This window comes from Sceloporus occidentalis, unplaced genomic scaffold (assembly GCF_023333645.1).
Source record: "Sceloporus occidentalis isolate IW3139 unplaced genomic scaffold, rSceOcc1.0.p SCAF_19, whole genome shotgun sequence".
NCBI classification, from domain to species: Eukaryota; Metazoa; Chordata; class Lepidosauria; order Squamata; family Phrynosomatidae; genus Sceloporus; species Sceloporus occidentalis.
Window position 1 is genome coordinate 8375195 of NW_028316999.1, and position 19666 is coordinate 8394860.

The 19666-nt window shown below is 33.6% G+C and overlaps 1 protein-coding gene across 1 annotated transcript in view; it reads left to right on the forward strand.

Moving 5' to 3' along the window:
• The window catches only part of LOC149302372 (adhesion G protein-coupled receptor B3-like), a 378938-nt gene that overhangs the window by 186426 nt on the left and 172846 nt on the right, over window positions 1–19666 (forward strand). Inside the window, exons 7-11 of the mRNA XM_089482502.1 lie at window positions 6993–7094; window positions 7328–7434; window positions 10577–10771; window positions 12718–12786; window positions 15139–15247. Coding sequence (XP_089338628.1) covers window positions 6993–7094; window positions 7328–7434; window positions 10577–10771; window positions 12718–12786; window positions 15139–15247 — 582 coding nt within the window. The remainder of the gene's footprint in view (window positions 1–6992; window positions 7095–7327; window positions 7435–10576; window positions 10772–12717; window positions 12787–15138; window positions 15248–19666) is intronic.

Below are 19666 nucleotides of genomic sequence, written 5' to 3' on the forward strand. Positions count from 1 at the left end.
CATTTTGTTCTTGATCAGTTTGTGTGCTAATTAATTTTGTATGTTGTAAATTTTAACATTTTTGTTAAATTTTAGCATTTTTGTACTGCAGAAACTGGTCTATAAATACATGTATAGTGATGTAATGTGATGATCAGGTCCAGGGTTCCGACATAATACAATATTCCCTGTATATTTAGTACCAAGGCTTAACTATTATATGACATTTGTTAACCCCAAGAATACTGATTGTATGAATCAGATGGGCACTACTCCAGTCCTCAAGGACTGGATATCCCAGATTGAACACAGGCACTGCAAGAAAAAATTATTGGCCTATTTGTGGCCCATGGAGACTTTGATTGTGTTGTTTTTTTCTGGAGTAGGTATTTTCTTGGTTCCCATAGCCATGCTCATTAATGTCACAAAAAACAGGATAGGAGAAGCACCCATGGGTTGTACACTGTAAAGGCTCTTCATGGTCATCAGATATTTTCTTATAAAACTAACCTTAAACATATAATGACATTATTCTGTAGTCTTTAAAACATCATCTAATGGTGCTGTATCTATCGTAAACATAACTTCAGATAGTTTTACATAAATATGATTACACGAGTCCTGCTAGCATTTCTGTACTGAATTTTTTTCTGATCGTTCAAAAACAACTAGCATTGCATTGATAACATATGTGCACATGCTGTTCTGACAAGATTCTTCTCTAAAACCTAGATTGATCAAGGCTATAGTTGTCTGTGAATTTCACACTTCCAAAGTCATTTCACATATTGCTTTTCTTTTTTTTCATCGTTCAAACGCAAAAGTTGTAAATTGTAAAATCCTCAGTGCCTGAGACTTCTCTTTTCTTTCATTTCATCGTCAATCGGCCAAAAGAGAGGCAGGGTATTGTAACCATGGTGATGTGCAACTAAGTTTTTGTCTGCAAAGTAATGGCTGTAGTATGTAATATGTAGTCTGTGCATAAAGAAAAAGTGTGGGTTGTTACACAGGAATACATTCAAACATGCATATAAAAACACATGTAGTTTGTATAAACAATTTTATAATAACTGTATATTAAACGTTATATTTATTTAACTTGTCAGTAAACATTACAAATAAAGTTGTTTTTTTTTCCAATCCATAAAAATGAGAAGGTGGTTGTACTTTAGAGGTTACAAGCTATTTTCTCAGGGTGACTGGCAGTACCTCCTTAATGACGTATTCTGGCATAGGCCAACTAAGTCAAGGACAGCAAGTCCAGGGAGGGCAGGTTGTCTTCTTCAGGAATGGTGCTACAATATAATAAAATGAAGCAGCTGCATAAAGCCCACGTAGGTTTTAGAGATCTGTGAGAGAAGGAAGAGGAGAGATATATACCACTGTTTAGTTTAGAAAAATGGCGCCTCAGAGGGGATATGATAACATTATATAAATATATTCGGGGCCAATACAAACCATTGTGTAGAAATCTGTTCGTTAACAGGACTATGCATAGGACACGTGGTCATGCGTTTAGACTGGAAGAAAGAAGATTTAGACTAAAGCAGAGGAAAGGGTTTTTTTTTTTTACAGGACAATAAGGATGTGGAATTCTCTGCCTGCAGAGGTAGTTTTATCAGAGTCTGTACAGACGTTTAAACAGCAACTGGATGGATACCTGGAAAAACATATTATTCGGGGATATAATCTTTAATTATGGGGAAACAGCTTATTGATCCAAGGAGAAATCTGACTGCAATTTTGGGGTCAAGAAGGAATTTTTTCCTTCTTGACCCATCAAGGCTGAACTTGATGGACGCATGTCTTTTTTCAGCCTATATAACTATGTAACTATGTCCCTCATAAAATTACACAAATGCAATGTAAATAGTTTATGCATAATTTTTCTTATCACTTTTTTAATAAAGGGGATTGCTACATATTTAACTTAAGCATGTATAATCCTACAACCATCCCTGCTTAAATTACTTATGTGTATTTTTTTTACCCACATTAACTTACTAAATGCTGTTATCCCATATATTTTGTGTACATCATTCACTTTACTCAACTGAGCACTAAAACAGATCTCATAACTAAGCAATACAATATTAACTAGTATACTTAGTAAGGTTACTCTAATATTTTTAAACCATGCAACAATTACGTGGAGTAAATTGAATTGAGAATAAAACATTCTGTAATTACATTTGGCATTATAACTCATCAAAGCATAAAAAATTAGTAGTGGATCAGCGCAAGTAAAATAAACATTTGTTTCTGGGTTAGCAAACTCATTACATTCAAACTGAGTTAAAGCTATTCTAAATCTGCATTTGGATTAAATTCACAAAAATACCTTTGAAGTTTTCAATATTTTCACACCATAATTACAGCAATTTCTTTTGCACCATTGGACAGTAACTTAGGGCTATTATTTAACAATTATTACAATCAAGCACAGCCAAAATGATGTTGGTGTTTTATTCTGGCCCAAAATAGCTCCATTTCACCTACAGACTGAAGAATGACTATAGATAATTAATATTGGAGCTATATCTATCATATGTCACCCCATAAAACCAGGTTTACAACCAAAACAAGTCAGGTTGAACTACAGCAATTGCTTTGTCTGTTATATGTTAATTTAGTTAGTTAGAAAACACAAGCATTTAATACAGGTGGCTGCTGGATTCATAGTGATCATGTATGTAAAAACATTTTTTGGCGAATTGTGTAACAATCCATGAGTCCCTATACATTAGAGTACCCCCAATACGTCAGTGTCATGTGCCTGAATGGATTTGATTCCAACAAGGCTCAGAGTCACTGACACTCGGTATAGAAAAAACCTGGCAACATAGGTCAGGGAACAAACAGGGACATATACACAAAATAAAGCGCCTTAGAAGATCGGTCTATGAGGGATGCCCTAGAGAATTATAGGCATATCTGTCACAGCTTTAAATTTCACCTGGAGCCTCTGGAAATCAGAGCTGAGTTTTGAGTCTCTGTGTTAGTGCGTTTAATGTCCAGAGAGAGAAGCCATGTTTAAACTTTAGCAAGGTTCTGCTTCCATACCACGAACCTAACCACTCTCCACCTGTTTCAATGGTTTTGGGAGCCAACCCTGTGCTTGGCTAACTTATACACAACTCCTTCCTGCCTCCTGTTACATTACATCTTTTTATAGATTTGTAAAGTAAATAGATTATTGTAAGGTGCTTAGAATAAGATTTCTTAAGTATGACAGATTGTGATGAGGAAAATATCAGAAACAGGATAGAGAGCTCCAGTTGCCATATTCAGTGATCTGATATTAATAATCTATTTTTTGTAAATATTATAAAATGTCTAAATGCCAAACTTATAAATATGAGGATATGGGGGCTTCTTCAATTCTAATTCTTATTATTATTGATGACATTTTCTCTTTGTGAAGAAATGCTTTTAGGCTTATTATGATACTAGTTTAAGTGCACTGATCTTTTGTTCTGTATTGTTCTCTGCACAGCTTCCCCTAATGTAAACAGTATCTGAATGCTAGCAACAGAGCTTTCTGTAAATGGTTGATACTTAAAAAAACTGCTTCTGTTAAAGTGAATAGAAGTGTAAGAGAGCTTTGTGGGCAGAAAGGCTTCTGTGCATGTTCTAAAAAGCGTACATTATTTCCCACGCATATATGTGCACACATAGTAATGCTTGGGAAGAGACAGAAACAGATAGTTAGGCACAGTGATAAACTCTGAAGTTTATAAAACTCTGAATCAAAATATAATTTACCTTGTATGGCCTTCATAATAGTAATAATGTATAATTATTATTATTATTGTATACGTATTATAAAGTAATAGTAATGGTAGCTCTAATCATAAATATTGAGCAACTTTGTTTTCATGTATTATTTTTGGAGCAGCTGCCACGTTAAACAATGGGGCTGAATTGGAATACCCTGCTCACCAGGACAAAAAACAAGCAACTATCCCCTAATCCGTTTATACAAACATTAAAGTAAAATATATATATATATAATTTATAGATAACAAACATAATCAGTAGGGCTGTATATTGGCAATTTCCACTTTTTGGTCTTGATGTCAAATGAAGTGTCTCATGCTCCTACTGACAGTCAACTGTTGCTATGTATTGGTTATGTGGATGGCATGGAGTGATTTTACTACACAAACATATAATGTTTTCAGACAGATTGTGATCTCACTATTGCAAAGCATAGTCATTATTGCTGGATTTTACGCTGATAACATAATACCAGATGTTGCCCAGTATGTTTTGTGCATTCATTTGTTTTCCTCTCATGGTACATCTTATAAATGATACCCTCAACAACTGGCTAGTATGTCTAATAAGGAGTCAGATTTTTTTTGTGTATCAATAATGAAAAAATAAAGTCACAGACAACTAACCTCTTACGAAGCAATACCATTACTTCTAAAATTCCTTATAATGACTTGGACTTTATAAAAGTATTCAATGAAATGGTGTCTGCTATAGTCAAGTCAGCTACAAGTCAGTTGTTTATATTATCAAGGTAGAAAAGTTTTACTGAATTTATGCCAGACATATATCACCTCCTTTAATATTCAACACTATTATCTATCGTAACTTGACACTTTTAAAATGAAATTTTAAGTAGTGCAATTAAAACATACAATACTGAGGAATGCTTGGAATCCCTAGGTTAGTATGAACTGCTTTGGGTTTTATTAATTAAGCAGGAATATTCCAGTAGAGTCAAAGAAACCGGAATTACCAGGCAACATTATAGATTACACCCTGACCAAAACGTCCGGATGTCAATCATCACTCTGTGAAAATAACTTTAAATACCAGCTCACAGTGCGTTGCACTCCCTCTAATCAATGTCTGCTTGTAAAGAGAATGCCTCAACTGACTCAACCTCCAAGGCCTCCCTCCAGCACAATCAACTCCTCTTACCACTAACCATACTTCAGCTGTGGTAACCAGCATGTTTTCCCACTTATATTTAAAGCGTTCACTTTCTGCTTTCACATTTTTTCCATATAATCAATGCAAATAGATGGTTCACATAAATTATATATATACATATCTAGAGCAATACATTGTAAAAACTTAAAAAACATACACATTCATTAAAAAAATATCCCTGGAACAGGATGCAATTGACGAGTGCAATCTAATTCTTTAGTATTTAGGCAGCCTACACTTAGAATATAACTAGTTATCAGTAGCTTCCATTCATTCATAAAATTAGATAGATTCAATTATTGTATCTGGTAATATTGTGTGATATTTACTGTAATGTTAAGAAATATGGGTCTTTGTACTTTGGTGTTAAAAGAAATAAGAAATATCAAAAGAGGTTCACACAGTAATGCTAATAATGATTTTATTATTCCATTATATAGATACTTTTGCACATATGTTTGATATGTGTAAAATCCACAACAATTAATGATTATTATTATTATTATTTCACTTGTTAATCTCTGGCTATTGTTTCTGTTTATATCATCTTTAGTTATGAATACATTGTATTTACTTTATTTATTAAAAGAGACAGGCTTAGGTGAGAATGGCATAATATGAAAGCATTTTAAGCTCATAAGTGTAGGGGTAAGTTTGTATTGAAGGGTACTAAGAAATTCTGAGAAGCATCATAATGGATTGTGGTTAAACAATTGTGATGCCAATGCACTATTATATCTTAAACATGCAATTTTGAAATAACCACATATGTCTTTATATTCTTCTATGGACCCTAAGTTGCCACAACAGTCGTCCTGTAAATAAAAAAAAATCAGTTATTAGTACTGTTTACTGTATATGGTGTTGTGTCGAATGTTTTGGCAGCATGTTGTGTAGTTAACACGCCATGGAAGCCTTTGCTTCATTACCACATTTTGTAAATTTTATTCTCTGATTTTAGAATATAATTCAATATGTTTTGTTATTAATTTTTTAGGGTGATCTGGCAGCAAAAAACAGATACCTGTTTTTATCATGATTAGAGTGGTCATGTTTTCTTTAACAAATATATAAGATAGATAGATATTTATATAGATATATAAATATCTATATAAATATTTATATAGATATAAGTACATATAAAGCATACATATGTATATTAATAATAATAATCATCATAATAATTATTATTATTATTATTATTGGGACACCTGACCATTACATCAGCAGCGACTTTTATGCCATCATATTCTATATACACAGACATTAATATGTAGTTGATCACGTCTTTGCAGCTATAACAGCTTACATAAGATTTCCACAAGATCCACAAGAGTGTTTCTGTGGGATTCTTTGCCTATTCATCCACTAGAGCATTTGTGAGGTCAGTCAATCCAAAGGTGTTTGATGGGGTTGCAGGCAGGGCTCTGTGCATGTCTTTATGGGTCTTGCTTTGTGCACTGGGCACAGTCATGCTTGAGTAGAAAAGGGCCTTCCCCAAACTGTTCCCACAAAGTTAGAAGCATAGCATTGTCCAAAATGTATAAGTATGTCCCCTTCAGCATACCAATACATTTTGGACAATGCTATGCTTCAAGCTTCCCACAGAAACACTCCAAAATCTTGCAAAACCTTCCCAGAAGAGTGGAAGTCATTAAAGTTGCAAGGGGGAACAACTATATGTTAATGTCTATGTATTTAGATTGTGATGCATAAAAGTTCCTGTTGGTGTAATTGTCAGGTGTCGCAATACTTTTGTCCATATAGTATATATATATATAATATCGCACCACTAACCCTGAAAACTGCTTTTATTTTCTTGCAAAACATTTTAACAAGGTTTTTTGTCATTTGCCAAACAAGCCAAATATATTTTTCAACTAAACTATGTCTAAAAAATAAGGTTTAGCTAACTATTTGTATCATTCTGTTTTAAAAAAAAACAACACCCGAGACATCATATTTTTTTTTCTTCAGGCATTTTGAAAACTGCATAGCATGACAAATAATCTCACAATCATAGCTATCTTTATTATATATAAATATTTCACTCTTATTCACAGCTCCTTATGAAATATGCCCTGAGGATTTTTTGATGTCTATGGTATGGAAAAGAACCCCAGCTGGAGACCTGGCATTTAATCGATGTCCACTTAATGCTACTGGTAAATGTTTACCTATTAATATGTACATATTTGCATATACCAATCAGTGATATTCAAATGATTTGTATTTATTATGATTTATCCATCAAAGAAGACTATGCAGAGGTTAAAAAACAACTGGATTTAAATTAGGATATGTTGGGAGAAAAGCATTTTTCTAAGTGCTTGGCCTTGTATTTAGCTATTTCAGTGATGCATTTGTACTGATTTTCTGCATCCTGTGTTTCTGTTAGGTACCACTAGCAGGCGCTGCTCTCTCAATCTTCACGGAATCGCCTTTTGGGAACAGCCAAGCTTTGCAAGATGCATATCAGCTGAATACAGACACTTGCAGCTTTCAGTAGGTGCAAAGCCAGCTTTTGTCCTTGTTATGATTATTTCTTATGAGCAGTCCATCTAGTGGACATGTATATACTAGATATATGGTTATCCTGAATATTAGGCAAGATCAATCACCATTTACGTTTTTACAGGCAGTCTAGATGGTTTGAATGATTATTTTCTGATGTCAGATTCTATTTTCTAGAAATTAGACCCATTCATTAAACATATATTTCTAAGAAGATAGCAGTACAGCTTGTAATTGCAGTCCACAACTGTTTTCTTCGTATAATTCTTGGAGCTAACCCCAGCACCAAAAATGCAGCAACCTAAGCTTATCTGACACCATTTACTAAAAACATGCTAGAAATAACCTTCTACCAGAAGACTTCCTGTATATGAAAACGAAAAGAAATAGAGCCTAAGGGTGGACACAAAGCATGATGTTGCTATCAATGTGACATCACAAGATATTCTGTCGTAGTAACACCCCCGGTCTCTTTAGTGCAGACAACTGTGCTGCTATGCTGTGAAATTATATATAAATATTTAAATCACCCAAATAAAATAATCACATATTTGATACAGAAAGTAATAGTATTTTGTATTAGTACTTTCTGTTTGGTTGCCCAAGTTTTCAAATGCTTTAACAGAACTATTTGTCATTTATGATTGGCTGACAGTGTGCATTTGAGAAAACCGTAGTACAGTGTGCAACACCTGTGACATAAAATAAAACTGAAATCCAGATGATTGCTTGTATGGTCTTTCTTCTGGAACTGCCTTAGTACGCGATATTGTTAAATCCTGAACTTGCCGAGGGGGCGATCAATGAATTTCTCATTTCTTAAAAGCATCATTTATATAAATGGTTTTTTTTGTAAAATTGCACTGATAATATAATCTTACTAACATAAAACAATAGTATCTTGGAAATAAAAACAGAAGCCATTTAAATTACTGAACATCCGCCGGTTATTCTGTTTATCATCTAGAAAGATGGAACATTCCAGCTCAGAATTACATTGTTATGCAGTAGATACTAACAGATACTAGCGTCTGTCCTGTCTACTCTCCTGATGGGACTGCTGGCAACTTCACATTTAAAAATCCCTACCTGGGCAGGGTTCATGTGCAAACAAGACAGGGAGGCATTCAATAAACAGAGCAATATGTTAAATTAGCCAAGAAACGTTGTCTATGTCAAGCCAACATAATAAATAAATAAAATAGAATAATAATCATAAGAAATAATACATGTGGCCAATCTTAGTTCCTTCTTTGACATCCACAAACTAATTTGGTCATTGAGCTTTTTTATGTAGAATAATACTTGACCTATTATCTAAACCTCTGACTAATGGTCATAGTCTTAACTTCACTTCTTTCCTGCACTTTGTTTAACCCTTTAGTATGTAAATCTTTCTTAACTTATCATCTATCGCTCTTATTTCTTGTCCAATCTGTTAATATCAATTGATAAGTTGGAATAAGCATATATATATATATATATATATATATATATATATATATATATATATATATATATATATAGACAGCAATGAAATGCACGTATTTTGACAAATACATTCGGACACTTGTACGTACGTGTAACACATCTTGTCCAAACAGACTAGTTAACAACATGGATGCTTAATACGCCTATTAACTTGACTGGTGGGACTTGTATATGTTACATGCACTGACATGATACAACTCTCAAAAAACTCCTATATTAATTATTGCAAGTGCTTGCAATTTAAAATTTTGCAAATACAGTTGAGTTTATGAAAATTGACAACTTGCATGCCCTCCACAACAACTTTCCTCCCTCATGCCCCATTTACAAACATAAAACGTAAATTAAAATAAATAAATCATAAAACAGGTGTTGTCAGGACTCGCTATTAATTAAGCTGAGTGGTTAGTGTTCCCCTCTTTACCTGCCCCTTATATGAGGTGTGGGGCTCACTATGTTCCCTGAGTGGGCAGTATAGAGCCTCTGTGAACCCCTATTTACAACTTAAAAGCAATTTGGGGTTGATGCATCCTCATATTGTTCTGGCTACCTCATATTGTACTTCATTATAACTATTGGTAGGTTCCTCAGTAAAAGATAAAAATAAGATTTAATTAAAAATGCAGTTACTGTGAATCAAACACCTGAATCTGAAGGTGGATACTAAAGTAGATTAGCGCCATTTGTCTGTCTCAACCATTTGTGTTAAATAGGTAGACCAATATAGTGGGTGTCATATACCCTAAACTTAAACTCTAGTTCAAGCAGCTAATTTCATATAAAAGACATGACTGTTGTAGCCTTGACCTTCGCACTAGGCTTATCCCCCCTTTAACCCCCCAATTATGACAACACATACAACACAGCCAACTTTATTTATTAGAGACATTGTCATGCCAAAACCTGAAACAATAAACATAGGTGTGTTAACTAGGACAATGACTCAAAACACAAACATGTAAATATATACAACAAAGACACTAAGCTTCCCAAGTAATCCAGGTGTCAGAGCCAAATACCACTTAAGGAATTCCCATACCCGGATTCCCCGCCTAAACCTGAGGTTCCCAGCACTGACAGCCAAGAACCTCCCACCGGTTGTTACCAACTATTCTCCTACCACCACATTAACCCCCTGGATACCTGGCAAGCATCCGCCCCGTAGATTGTGACAAACTCCACAGACACACAAAACGAGAAATGAAACATAAGGGGAGGGAGGGACACGCAAGCAGGTAAGCTGACCACAAAATTGGCTCCCATGCCCGGGAAACCAATAGCTGAAATAACCTACCTCCAACTACCTGAAAAAAGGCCTACCCCTCCTCCCCCATGGGCATCAATCAAATATATAAAACATTGCACACAGTTGTAATCCTGTTGTCTTGTTGTAATCAAATTGTTGTTAAACAAGCTAGGGATATCCCGAATCTAAGATGATACCAAGGACCGATTAAGGTTTGATTATTTAAAGCTAGATTGGCCGAATAGTTCTTATCTACCATTGAAATCTCTGTTTCTGAAAAGCATTTGTTTTCTATAAATATCTTATTTTGGGATAAAGAGGACATTATTCTCTATCACATTCAAAGAGAGTTTTTGTGTTCTTGATATAAATATATACATGCATTTTTTTTATCAGATTAAGGAACATCTTGCAAAGGGACAACGGACATTGGCAGGTGAAGGGATGGCTCAGGTCACCAAAACTCTGCTTGATTTGACTCAAAGGAAGCATTTTTATGCAGGGGATCTCCTGGTTTCTGTGGAAATTCTTAGAAATGTCACCGACACTTTCAAAAGAGCAAGCTATATTCCTGCATCAGATGGAGTACAGGTAATATATAATAAAATAATCATGAATTGCTTTAAAACAAATATATACAAATATGTAATGACAATTGTCTATTCAACTATCCATACATATATTTATATATAACAAACCCCAAACATGTTTGAAGAACCTTTCTAAGTCGCCATGGACATTTGACCATAATATTACTTAAAAGTTGATTAAAAAATACCACAACAAGATGGAAAAAAAAAATAGAGAAACAAAGATGTACTGTTGTTTTACAGGAGATTTTTTTTTTTGCATTTTTTTTTATTTTTACATGCAATAAAAAATGTTTAAGAGGATGTTGACTCAAGGGACCAGTAATGGATGAACGTGATAAGAAAGGAGATTGCATTTAGCTACTGAACGCTCTACAGGAAGCAATGCACTTCTTAAGTGGAATGTAACATTTTCTTGTGTTATAGTGAATCACAAATAAATGTCTATAATACAATCATTTGTGTTCATTATACTGAAAAGTTAAAGAAATCGCATGCCTTACGATATTAAGTTACTGTAACCTGCAGAAATGTCATCACCTATATGAACGCATATGGCACAAACGACCATGTTGGTCAGCTGAAGACAATATACTCATTAGATACCTTTTAATTAAATTTGATGATTGTATACTATTTAAATTAAATATGTTTTTTAAACACGTTGATGGATGTCTGGTCTACTTGACAACACATTAAATTACTTTCTTGTGTCATTCTAACCCCACTTGTCTCCTGTAAGTCTACGGCTAACACGGTACCAACTCTCATCTTTCTTGTGTAAATAAGCAAAGAATATGTTATTCTTAAATATCTACATAATATAAAATCTTATTAATTCACTAAGTAAATGTTTTTGTAATTTCTATTGCATTTTGCTTTTGTTTTTGTATTTTTAGCAGATATAAAGCTAAATAGTGGTGTGCCACTGAGCATAGCTTATCTGCATTTATTTTCATAAATATTCTGAAACTCACAATCAGGTTCATATATTTATCACAATGTATTCCTTATTTCTGACTAATACAATACGATCTTTTAGTTTGTAATACTAAGAAACATAATTGCATATGTATTGATTACTGTATGTTCTTTTTAATGGGGTTTGTAGGATGCTTTTGTTTTTGATGTGCAATAAATCATTGTCCCTATTGCCTACAAACAGTTAGATTTATGTGATGGAATCAAAGATCTGGCAGATGGTGAAACTTCTCCCAACGTTTTTGAGAACATGCTTATGTCATATGTCATATCTGTCTTTAGCTTCAAGAATCTACAAGATAGAACATAGTGTTAATATGTGTCATTCTATGGGATAGAATATTTCATGCAACTCATGAACACTTGGTAGCTAATCATAATGGCATACTCATGATAAAAGAAAATCTGTGAGTAAATATATATATATATATTAATAGTACTAGTAAGTATTGTTTCTCATAAGATGGTCTGTTCAAAGAGTTATTTCAAATTAGACAATAATGACTGAATATAGACTATAGTCTAAGTAGAATTAGATAGGATATTGGCTGAACTGAGAAAAAAAACCTCATGGTTTAGCTAATAAATTCCTAAGTTTAATTTAGTGCAACAGAGGAGTAATAGAAGTAAATAACATGGAGCAAAACATAAACTCAAAAGAGTATAGCAGGGAAGTTCAATAGGTCATATATGTTAATATATTAGATAATAGTATCTTATATAGAGGAGAAAGAACAAATATGTATGCAATAAGTATAAATTATGCAAGTTCTAACTATTAAGTCCTTTATGTATTGTTAAATGCAGTGGTACTCATAAGACCGTAGAAAATCACCTGTCATTTTTTATTTACAATCTGAAAAACCTGGATAATTATACAGCCACATAGTCGTTGTTACAGACGTTATTTTTCCTTCACTATCTATTAAAATACATTAATATGTTATTTTATGTTTTTTCCTTTAGAATTTCTTTCAAATAGTCAGTAATCTTCTTGATGAGGAAAATAAGGAGAAATGGGAAGACGCACAACAAGTAAGAGCACATATAATTGTCTAAGCATGATTTATATTAGAAACATTGTGTGTAATGTAGCCGCTCTCGTTACAGCTTTTGAAATGACCCCAACTATTAGGCAACTATATATATATATATATATATATATATATATACATACATATATATATATATATATATATATATATATATATATATTTATATCCAGTGTATCTGGGGGAAGAAACACAAATGTTAATCTAAACATAAACATGAATGATATATTAAATGGTAACCCTGACTTTAATGTAAAATAAAAATACGAGATCACAGAAAACCCCCTTAGAAGGTAATGTAACAAAATAAAGAGAATACCAAAGAACTCTTTATAACAGATTATAAGCAACATGTAATATTTTTAATAACTCTTATTTCTATAGTATATTATTTAATTTTTCTTCTAATGTTTGTATGATTAATGACGTACTTAACTTTTTATAGGAAAAAAGTTATTGTATTGTCCAGCCTCATTAAAATGTCAGTGTTATTTAATTAAATCAATTGGATTTTTATCATTCACTGTAAAATATTCTTATATACATGGAATGTTTTTAGTGTAATTTCTTAACTTGTTTTTGTATTATTTCACGTCAGGAAAGCAGAAAAGTATAAAATGTACTATGAGGTCTCTATAATGTAATGCATAATAAAAAAACATTAATGAAGTATGATAGGCTAATTCGAAATTTGACTCAAGCAGTAATTTTTCTGGTTGTGCAAGGTTAATCACATTTTAATATAGAACATATAATCCTGTGTTGCCATGGTAACAGCGATGTGTAGTGCAGTTATTATGCCTGTATCATTGGTCCCAGTGTGAATGTTTATTCAGATGCACATGTTGCACTGTTTAAGAATGACACTAAAATAATATTCAAATGTTGTGCAAGCAACATTTTGTGTTATTATCAAATTTGCAGCATACACATTTTTTGCTTCCATGAAATTGCTTTTTTCCTATCAGAAAATGTATCCTGTTCTATGAAAAACAGCTGCACAGGCTAGTACATCCTTTTCAGATTAATTGCCCCCGTACCAAACCAGTAATTATGGTTTATATATGGATCGGATGTATGGCAGCACCCAATTTCCCACACAGTAGCAGTATTGCAGCTGTCTTTATGAAAGTCACCATTAAGTTTTCAAAGATAGCAAAAGTTTATGGCAGTATAACCTGAAATTGCAGTTAAGTATACTTTGCTAATCAAGTGAATATACATTTACTTTAAGTAACAAGTGCTATAAAGTATGTGTAAAGCACATTTAAGATTACTGCTGTTCAGAAGCATATACTTGCGCACACACACACATATATATATAAAAAAAAGATTCATAAAGAAATAGAGATCACATGTATCATGTAACACTGTATTTCTCATAAAGATATGTATGTTGAAACTAACAAGTATGTAGAATTGTTTATGTAATTTATATAGAAGAAACATGGCTGGCTTCATTTCCAACACATATAAATTATTAGTTGTTACTGTCGCTAAATAGAATGATACAAAACATGTAGAATCTTACAGATTTAAATTAATAAAAAATATCTAATAACGTCCAATCAGAAAACTTGAGGGTAACCAATTTCATATATACAAGCAACAAAGACAATTGGAACCTCTCACAAAAAAAGATAAACATTGACCTTTAATAGATAGTTCCCCTAAAAAAAACCAAAATTATTCATAAACAAAACAATCACTATACTAAACAGATGCCAGAAAAATTGTAAAAAAAATAATAAATAATAAATTCTATAAATAATACAGTTAAGGCGTACCACTTTTGTCTAGCGACTTACTTTCATTGATCATCAAGAGTATGGGATTTCCACACTCTTTATGGAAAGCAGAGCTGTACAACGGACTTCTACTCCTCAAAGGGAGAGGGGAGAGAGTGTGCAGGCCACAGTGTATTACAGTGTATACACCAGTTTCTCAATTGTATTAATCTCATATAGCTTAATATGTTAATTGTAATTGGACGGGTCCAATCAAGCATCATTTAAAAATGAGGTATAATTAAACACCTTGTTGATCACCTTGAGAGCGAGAGTTGTACGTTTGTAAATCCAATATGATTAACGTCAAAGTAATTTAGAATTGAAATCACCTTTCCTAGGACCTAGCGATATCTTTTATAACACACAAAATCAGACAGTCCATGTTGACGGGATGATAGAATCATTATGTTTTTAGGGGAACTGTCAAGCAAAAGTTTTATATAATTTTTTCGAGACATTCCAATCGTTTTTGCTGCATGCATAGATCATTGATTGTCCTTTTGGTCTTTTTAACCAGTGTTGCTGTTTTCATATTTTGACTCTAGGTCTACCCAGGCTCTGTGGAATTGATGCAGGTGATTGAGGATTTTATACACATAGTTGGAATGGGAATGATGGATTTCCAAAATTCATATCTCACAACTGGAAATGTAGGTAAGAAACAGATTTTTGTTACCGGCTTTTTCATATCGCTTGGTGAAAACATGGCTAGCAGGACATATCTTTGACTTAATGATAAATGAATAAAAATATACCTTCATTCGTCACAGTCTTTGGCTTCTTATTCATTTATTATTTTTTATGTGACATGTCTTTGGCAAACAACAGATGGTAAAGAAGAAAAAAAAAGAAATCATGGCCTTCAGCACCTGCATGACATTCCTCTTCATACAAAATGTGTTTATATTTATATTATTGATGTTTAATGATATTTCTTCTGCCATAAATTACACAGTTGCATGTAATATTGTGGGCCAAATCAGAAATACAGATACTTGCTATTGTGAAGGTAATTGGAGAACATATGAGACATCAGGTATTCAGCAACGCCACGATCGGCAATACATACATTGTATGGCGGCGGACGCCCGTTTTAAAAGCGTTTAGGAGGAAAATATATTTTTTATATATAAATTTTTTACCATTTTTTTTCAACTTTAAGGTTCCCCGGTCACAGTCCATCCAGAGGTAAGTGTTTGGTGTTGCTGGAATGCCTCGATCAGGAGGCATCCAGCAACACCAAACACTTACCTCTGGATGGACTGTGACCGGGGAACCTTAAAGTTGAAAAAAAATGGTAAAAAATTTATATATAAAAAATATATTTTTGTGAGCAAGTCCTAAAATTAGCATATTAGCTTAAAACAATTCTCGCATGGAAAGAGTTAAAATACTGGCATATTAAATGCCCATTGGGTGTCTACTTTAAAAAAATGTATGATTTGATGGGGTAAAATGAATTGGCCAGGTTCAACAATGTCCCAAATAACACGGGGGAAGGATGGCCACACATCTAATTTCCAATTAGAAAAATGCACACGTACCAAATGTGGCCTTTTATTTCCCCAAAAAATGACAAACCCATGCATGTGGGGTATCACTGTACTCAGGAGATGTTGCTGAACACATATTGGGGTGTCGTGTGACAGTGGCATAAACCAGGAGCTGTAAATTCATACATAAAGTAGGTGTGTGGGGGAAAAATACACACAAAAAAATACTACTGCAAACTTTGAAAAAATTCTGGTGGTAAAATGTGTGCATGCAAAGAGTTAAAATACCAGCATTTAAAATACCCTGGGGTGTCTAGCTTTCAAAAATATATGGTTTTGTTTGGCACACTGAAATGGCCCGGCTCAAAGATGTACCAAATAGGGCATGGGCAGTGGATCCCCAAATGCCAAAGTTCAACATTGAAAAATGTGCATGCCCCAAATGTGGCCCTTTTGCCCCCAAACAGCCAGGCAAAATCATTCATGTGAGGTATCGCTGTACTCAGGAGATGTTGGTTTTAAGGTGTTTTAAGATTGTGACATATACCAGAACCTGTTTATTCATACCTGAAGTTAAATGTGTGTGAAAAAAGAAATGCAAAAAAAAAGTTTGACAAAGGCTGATGGTAGAATTAGTGCTTGGAAAGGGTTAAAATACTAGCATTTGGAATACCCTGGGCTGTCTAGTTTTCAAAAATATATGATTTGATGGGGTAAATTGCGTGGGCCGGCTTCAAAGATACCCGAAATGGCACATGGGGGGAAGAATTACCAGATTTGGAAAAAATGGCTTTGAAATAGCAAAACGTTACCTGTACTTATTGCCCCATAATGTGTAGAAAAAAAGCAAAAAAACATAAAAACATTGGGTATTTCTAAACTCAGGACAAATAGTAGAATCTATTTAGCAGGTTTTTTCATTACCTTTTATAGATGAGTAAAAGATTTTTCAACTAAAAGTTAGAAACAGTCATTCTTTTCTAAATTTTTCACCATATTTTATACTTTTTTAATAGTAAATAATATGATACAATCAAAACAATGTCATCTAAAGAAAGCCCTTCTTGTCCTGAAAAAAACAATATCTAATGTGTGTGGGTTCAGTAAACGGGAAAGAAGAAAATTACAGCTAAACACGAGCAGCGCAGAAATGTTAAAACGGCCATTGTCACGAAGGGTACAAAAAGTAAAATCAGCCTTTGTCACGAAGGGGTTAAAGACCATTCAACAAGTTGGTTGAACAACAATAATACAAAAACACTATTAACACTAACAGTTTTCATAGACAATTATTGTCAGGTGTATTTACACATGCTATGCTTACTTACTTTTCTGTTGTAACATTGTTCATATTCTGTCTTATTTAAAAAAACAGGGAAAATTAATAAAACAAATGTCAATAAAAAGTGTCAAATAAAAGTAAACAATAACAGTGGCATCATTATTTATACATATAACATTCACCAAATAAAAAAATCCAAATCTCCTATTTAAATAACATGCAGCATGTATAAAAATACATTTTTGTTAATGTTGACCACAAGGAAGCACACCCCATACCGCTGCTTGGGCTCAGCTGTCTCCATTAATTCTTTACTGTTCTCTGCTCACTTGCCCTGCTGGCTGTCCTCCACTCATTCTACAATGCTGTCCTACTCAGGCTAACTGCCTATGTCCGACTAACTTTCCTGCACAGGCAGAGAGTGTGGAGTCTCTTGAGGTCGATGATGTCAGATGCAGCACAAAAAAAGAGCGCAAAAACCATCTCCACACCAGCTGCACTTCTGGCAATAAAAAGATTGCTGACTGATGTTCCTAGGCACCACAAGAAAGCACTTGTTAGGTTATATCAGTGCTCCCTCGTGGCAAGTATAAAAAAACCCCACACCAACAGTGTTTCCTTCCCTTCTTGCAACGCCACTGAAGAATAATCAATAATGTTATGTGTGGAATAATATGCAAATACATCTGATCAGGTATATTTTCAGCAATGGACAAAAAGAGACTTGTTCCGAAATCATCATATTTTCACACTAAATGGGAAGCATGGATAAGAATAAAGAGGACGTGGATGAAATTATATCAACTGCACAAGCAATGTTACAAAAATGATTATGTAAAGTGAATTGTAAGTTTATTAACAATATGCACTCAAGGACATGGATTGAAAGTTCATAAAAAGTATGGTACCGCGCTATAATTAATATAATATTTTAACACCAAATTAAAATATAAAATCAAATTAAATTTGTGCTTTGGTTTTTGGAAATAGGGTAGTTAGTATATATATATATATATATATGTGTGTGTGTGTGTGTGTGTTCGCGTGTGTGTGTCCTGTATACGTGAAGAACTAACTTTTTTTAATACAGACTTTGGAATTGAACATAATTTGCATTAACTAAGGTTAAATGTTTTACAGTATAGTCAATTAAAGCATCTGCTTGTTTCCTTTTTAAGTTATTTATTAATTATTATAAATAATAATCAATATAATTTGATGGTAAAAATAAAATATAATATGTAGTTAAATGGGACAGTTTCATTAGCGAGAACAAGAGCAACAGTGCTATGGGATAGTTATAGATAGTAGAGGAGTTAGGGATTTAGTATGGAATCATAAGGAGGCAGAGAGTGAGCAGAGACTAGAAGGCCAAGAGGAGTGAGGGAATGGTTATGGCTAGATGGTCATGGCAAAGAGAGAGATCAGGTCTGAAGAAGGCAAAGTAGAGGAACAGAACGTGTAGGAATGGGAACTGATGACTAGTGCACTATTACACAAAGAAATTTCTTTTTAGAAGCGCATGTTGTGTATCAGTAGTGTGACGAAAAGTAAAAGAAAAAGTAGGCGCTCTTTATTGCAGAAGGTGGAAGGTGGCTGTCAAGAGGAGAAGGACCCAATGCAGCCAGATTCAAAAATAATAAGTGGTTGAAGTCACCAACACATTAGAGAGTTCTGCAGCAAGCTATATCTTTAGTAGCGTTGGATAGCCATTCGGGAAGTTTGGATACTGAAGATCCAAAAATATCTAATGGTAAGCAAACAAATGTTAGATCCTCTCTCTAGATTGTGTCTGTAGACCTTGTTACATACCTTTAACAATAATAGTATTGGCTATGACATGGATGTTACCTCTCTTATCTGTTTTCATCTATAGAAACTACACGTTGTGCCTGGCCCTTCTGAAGAAGACCTATAATTTAACTCCCAAAGTTGCATATTCTACATCCACATGCAAAGGAAGCAGAGTCAATAGCAAAGTGAATGTTCACACTCACTGTATTGTATATACACACTGTATTTAACTGTTTCAAATCTGTAAAATAAAGTTATTCTGTCTTAATTTACTTTAAAAGAAAACCACAAACTACAAAGGGTATGCCAGTCGTAATTTTTTATTTGATTGAATATAGCAGTTTTGATGCATAGGCATTGCAGAACAGCATATAATAACTGCATTGGGCTTTTTGTCTCATAGCAAATTGCATAACCTCTTCAATATAGTCTCCCAGGTTTCCAATAAGATGTAATTCATCAGAAGAAATTGCTTTTTCCTTTGCAAGTTAGTCCACTCTTTCA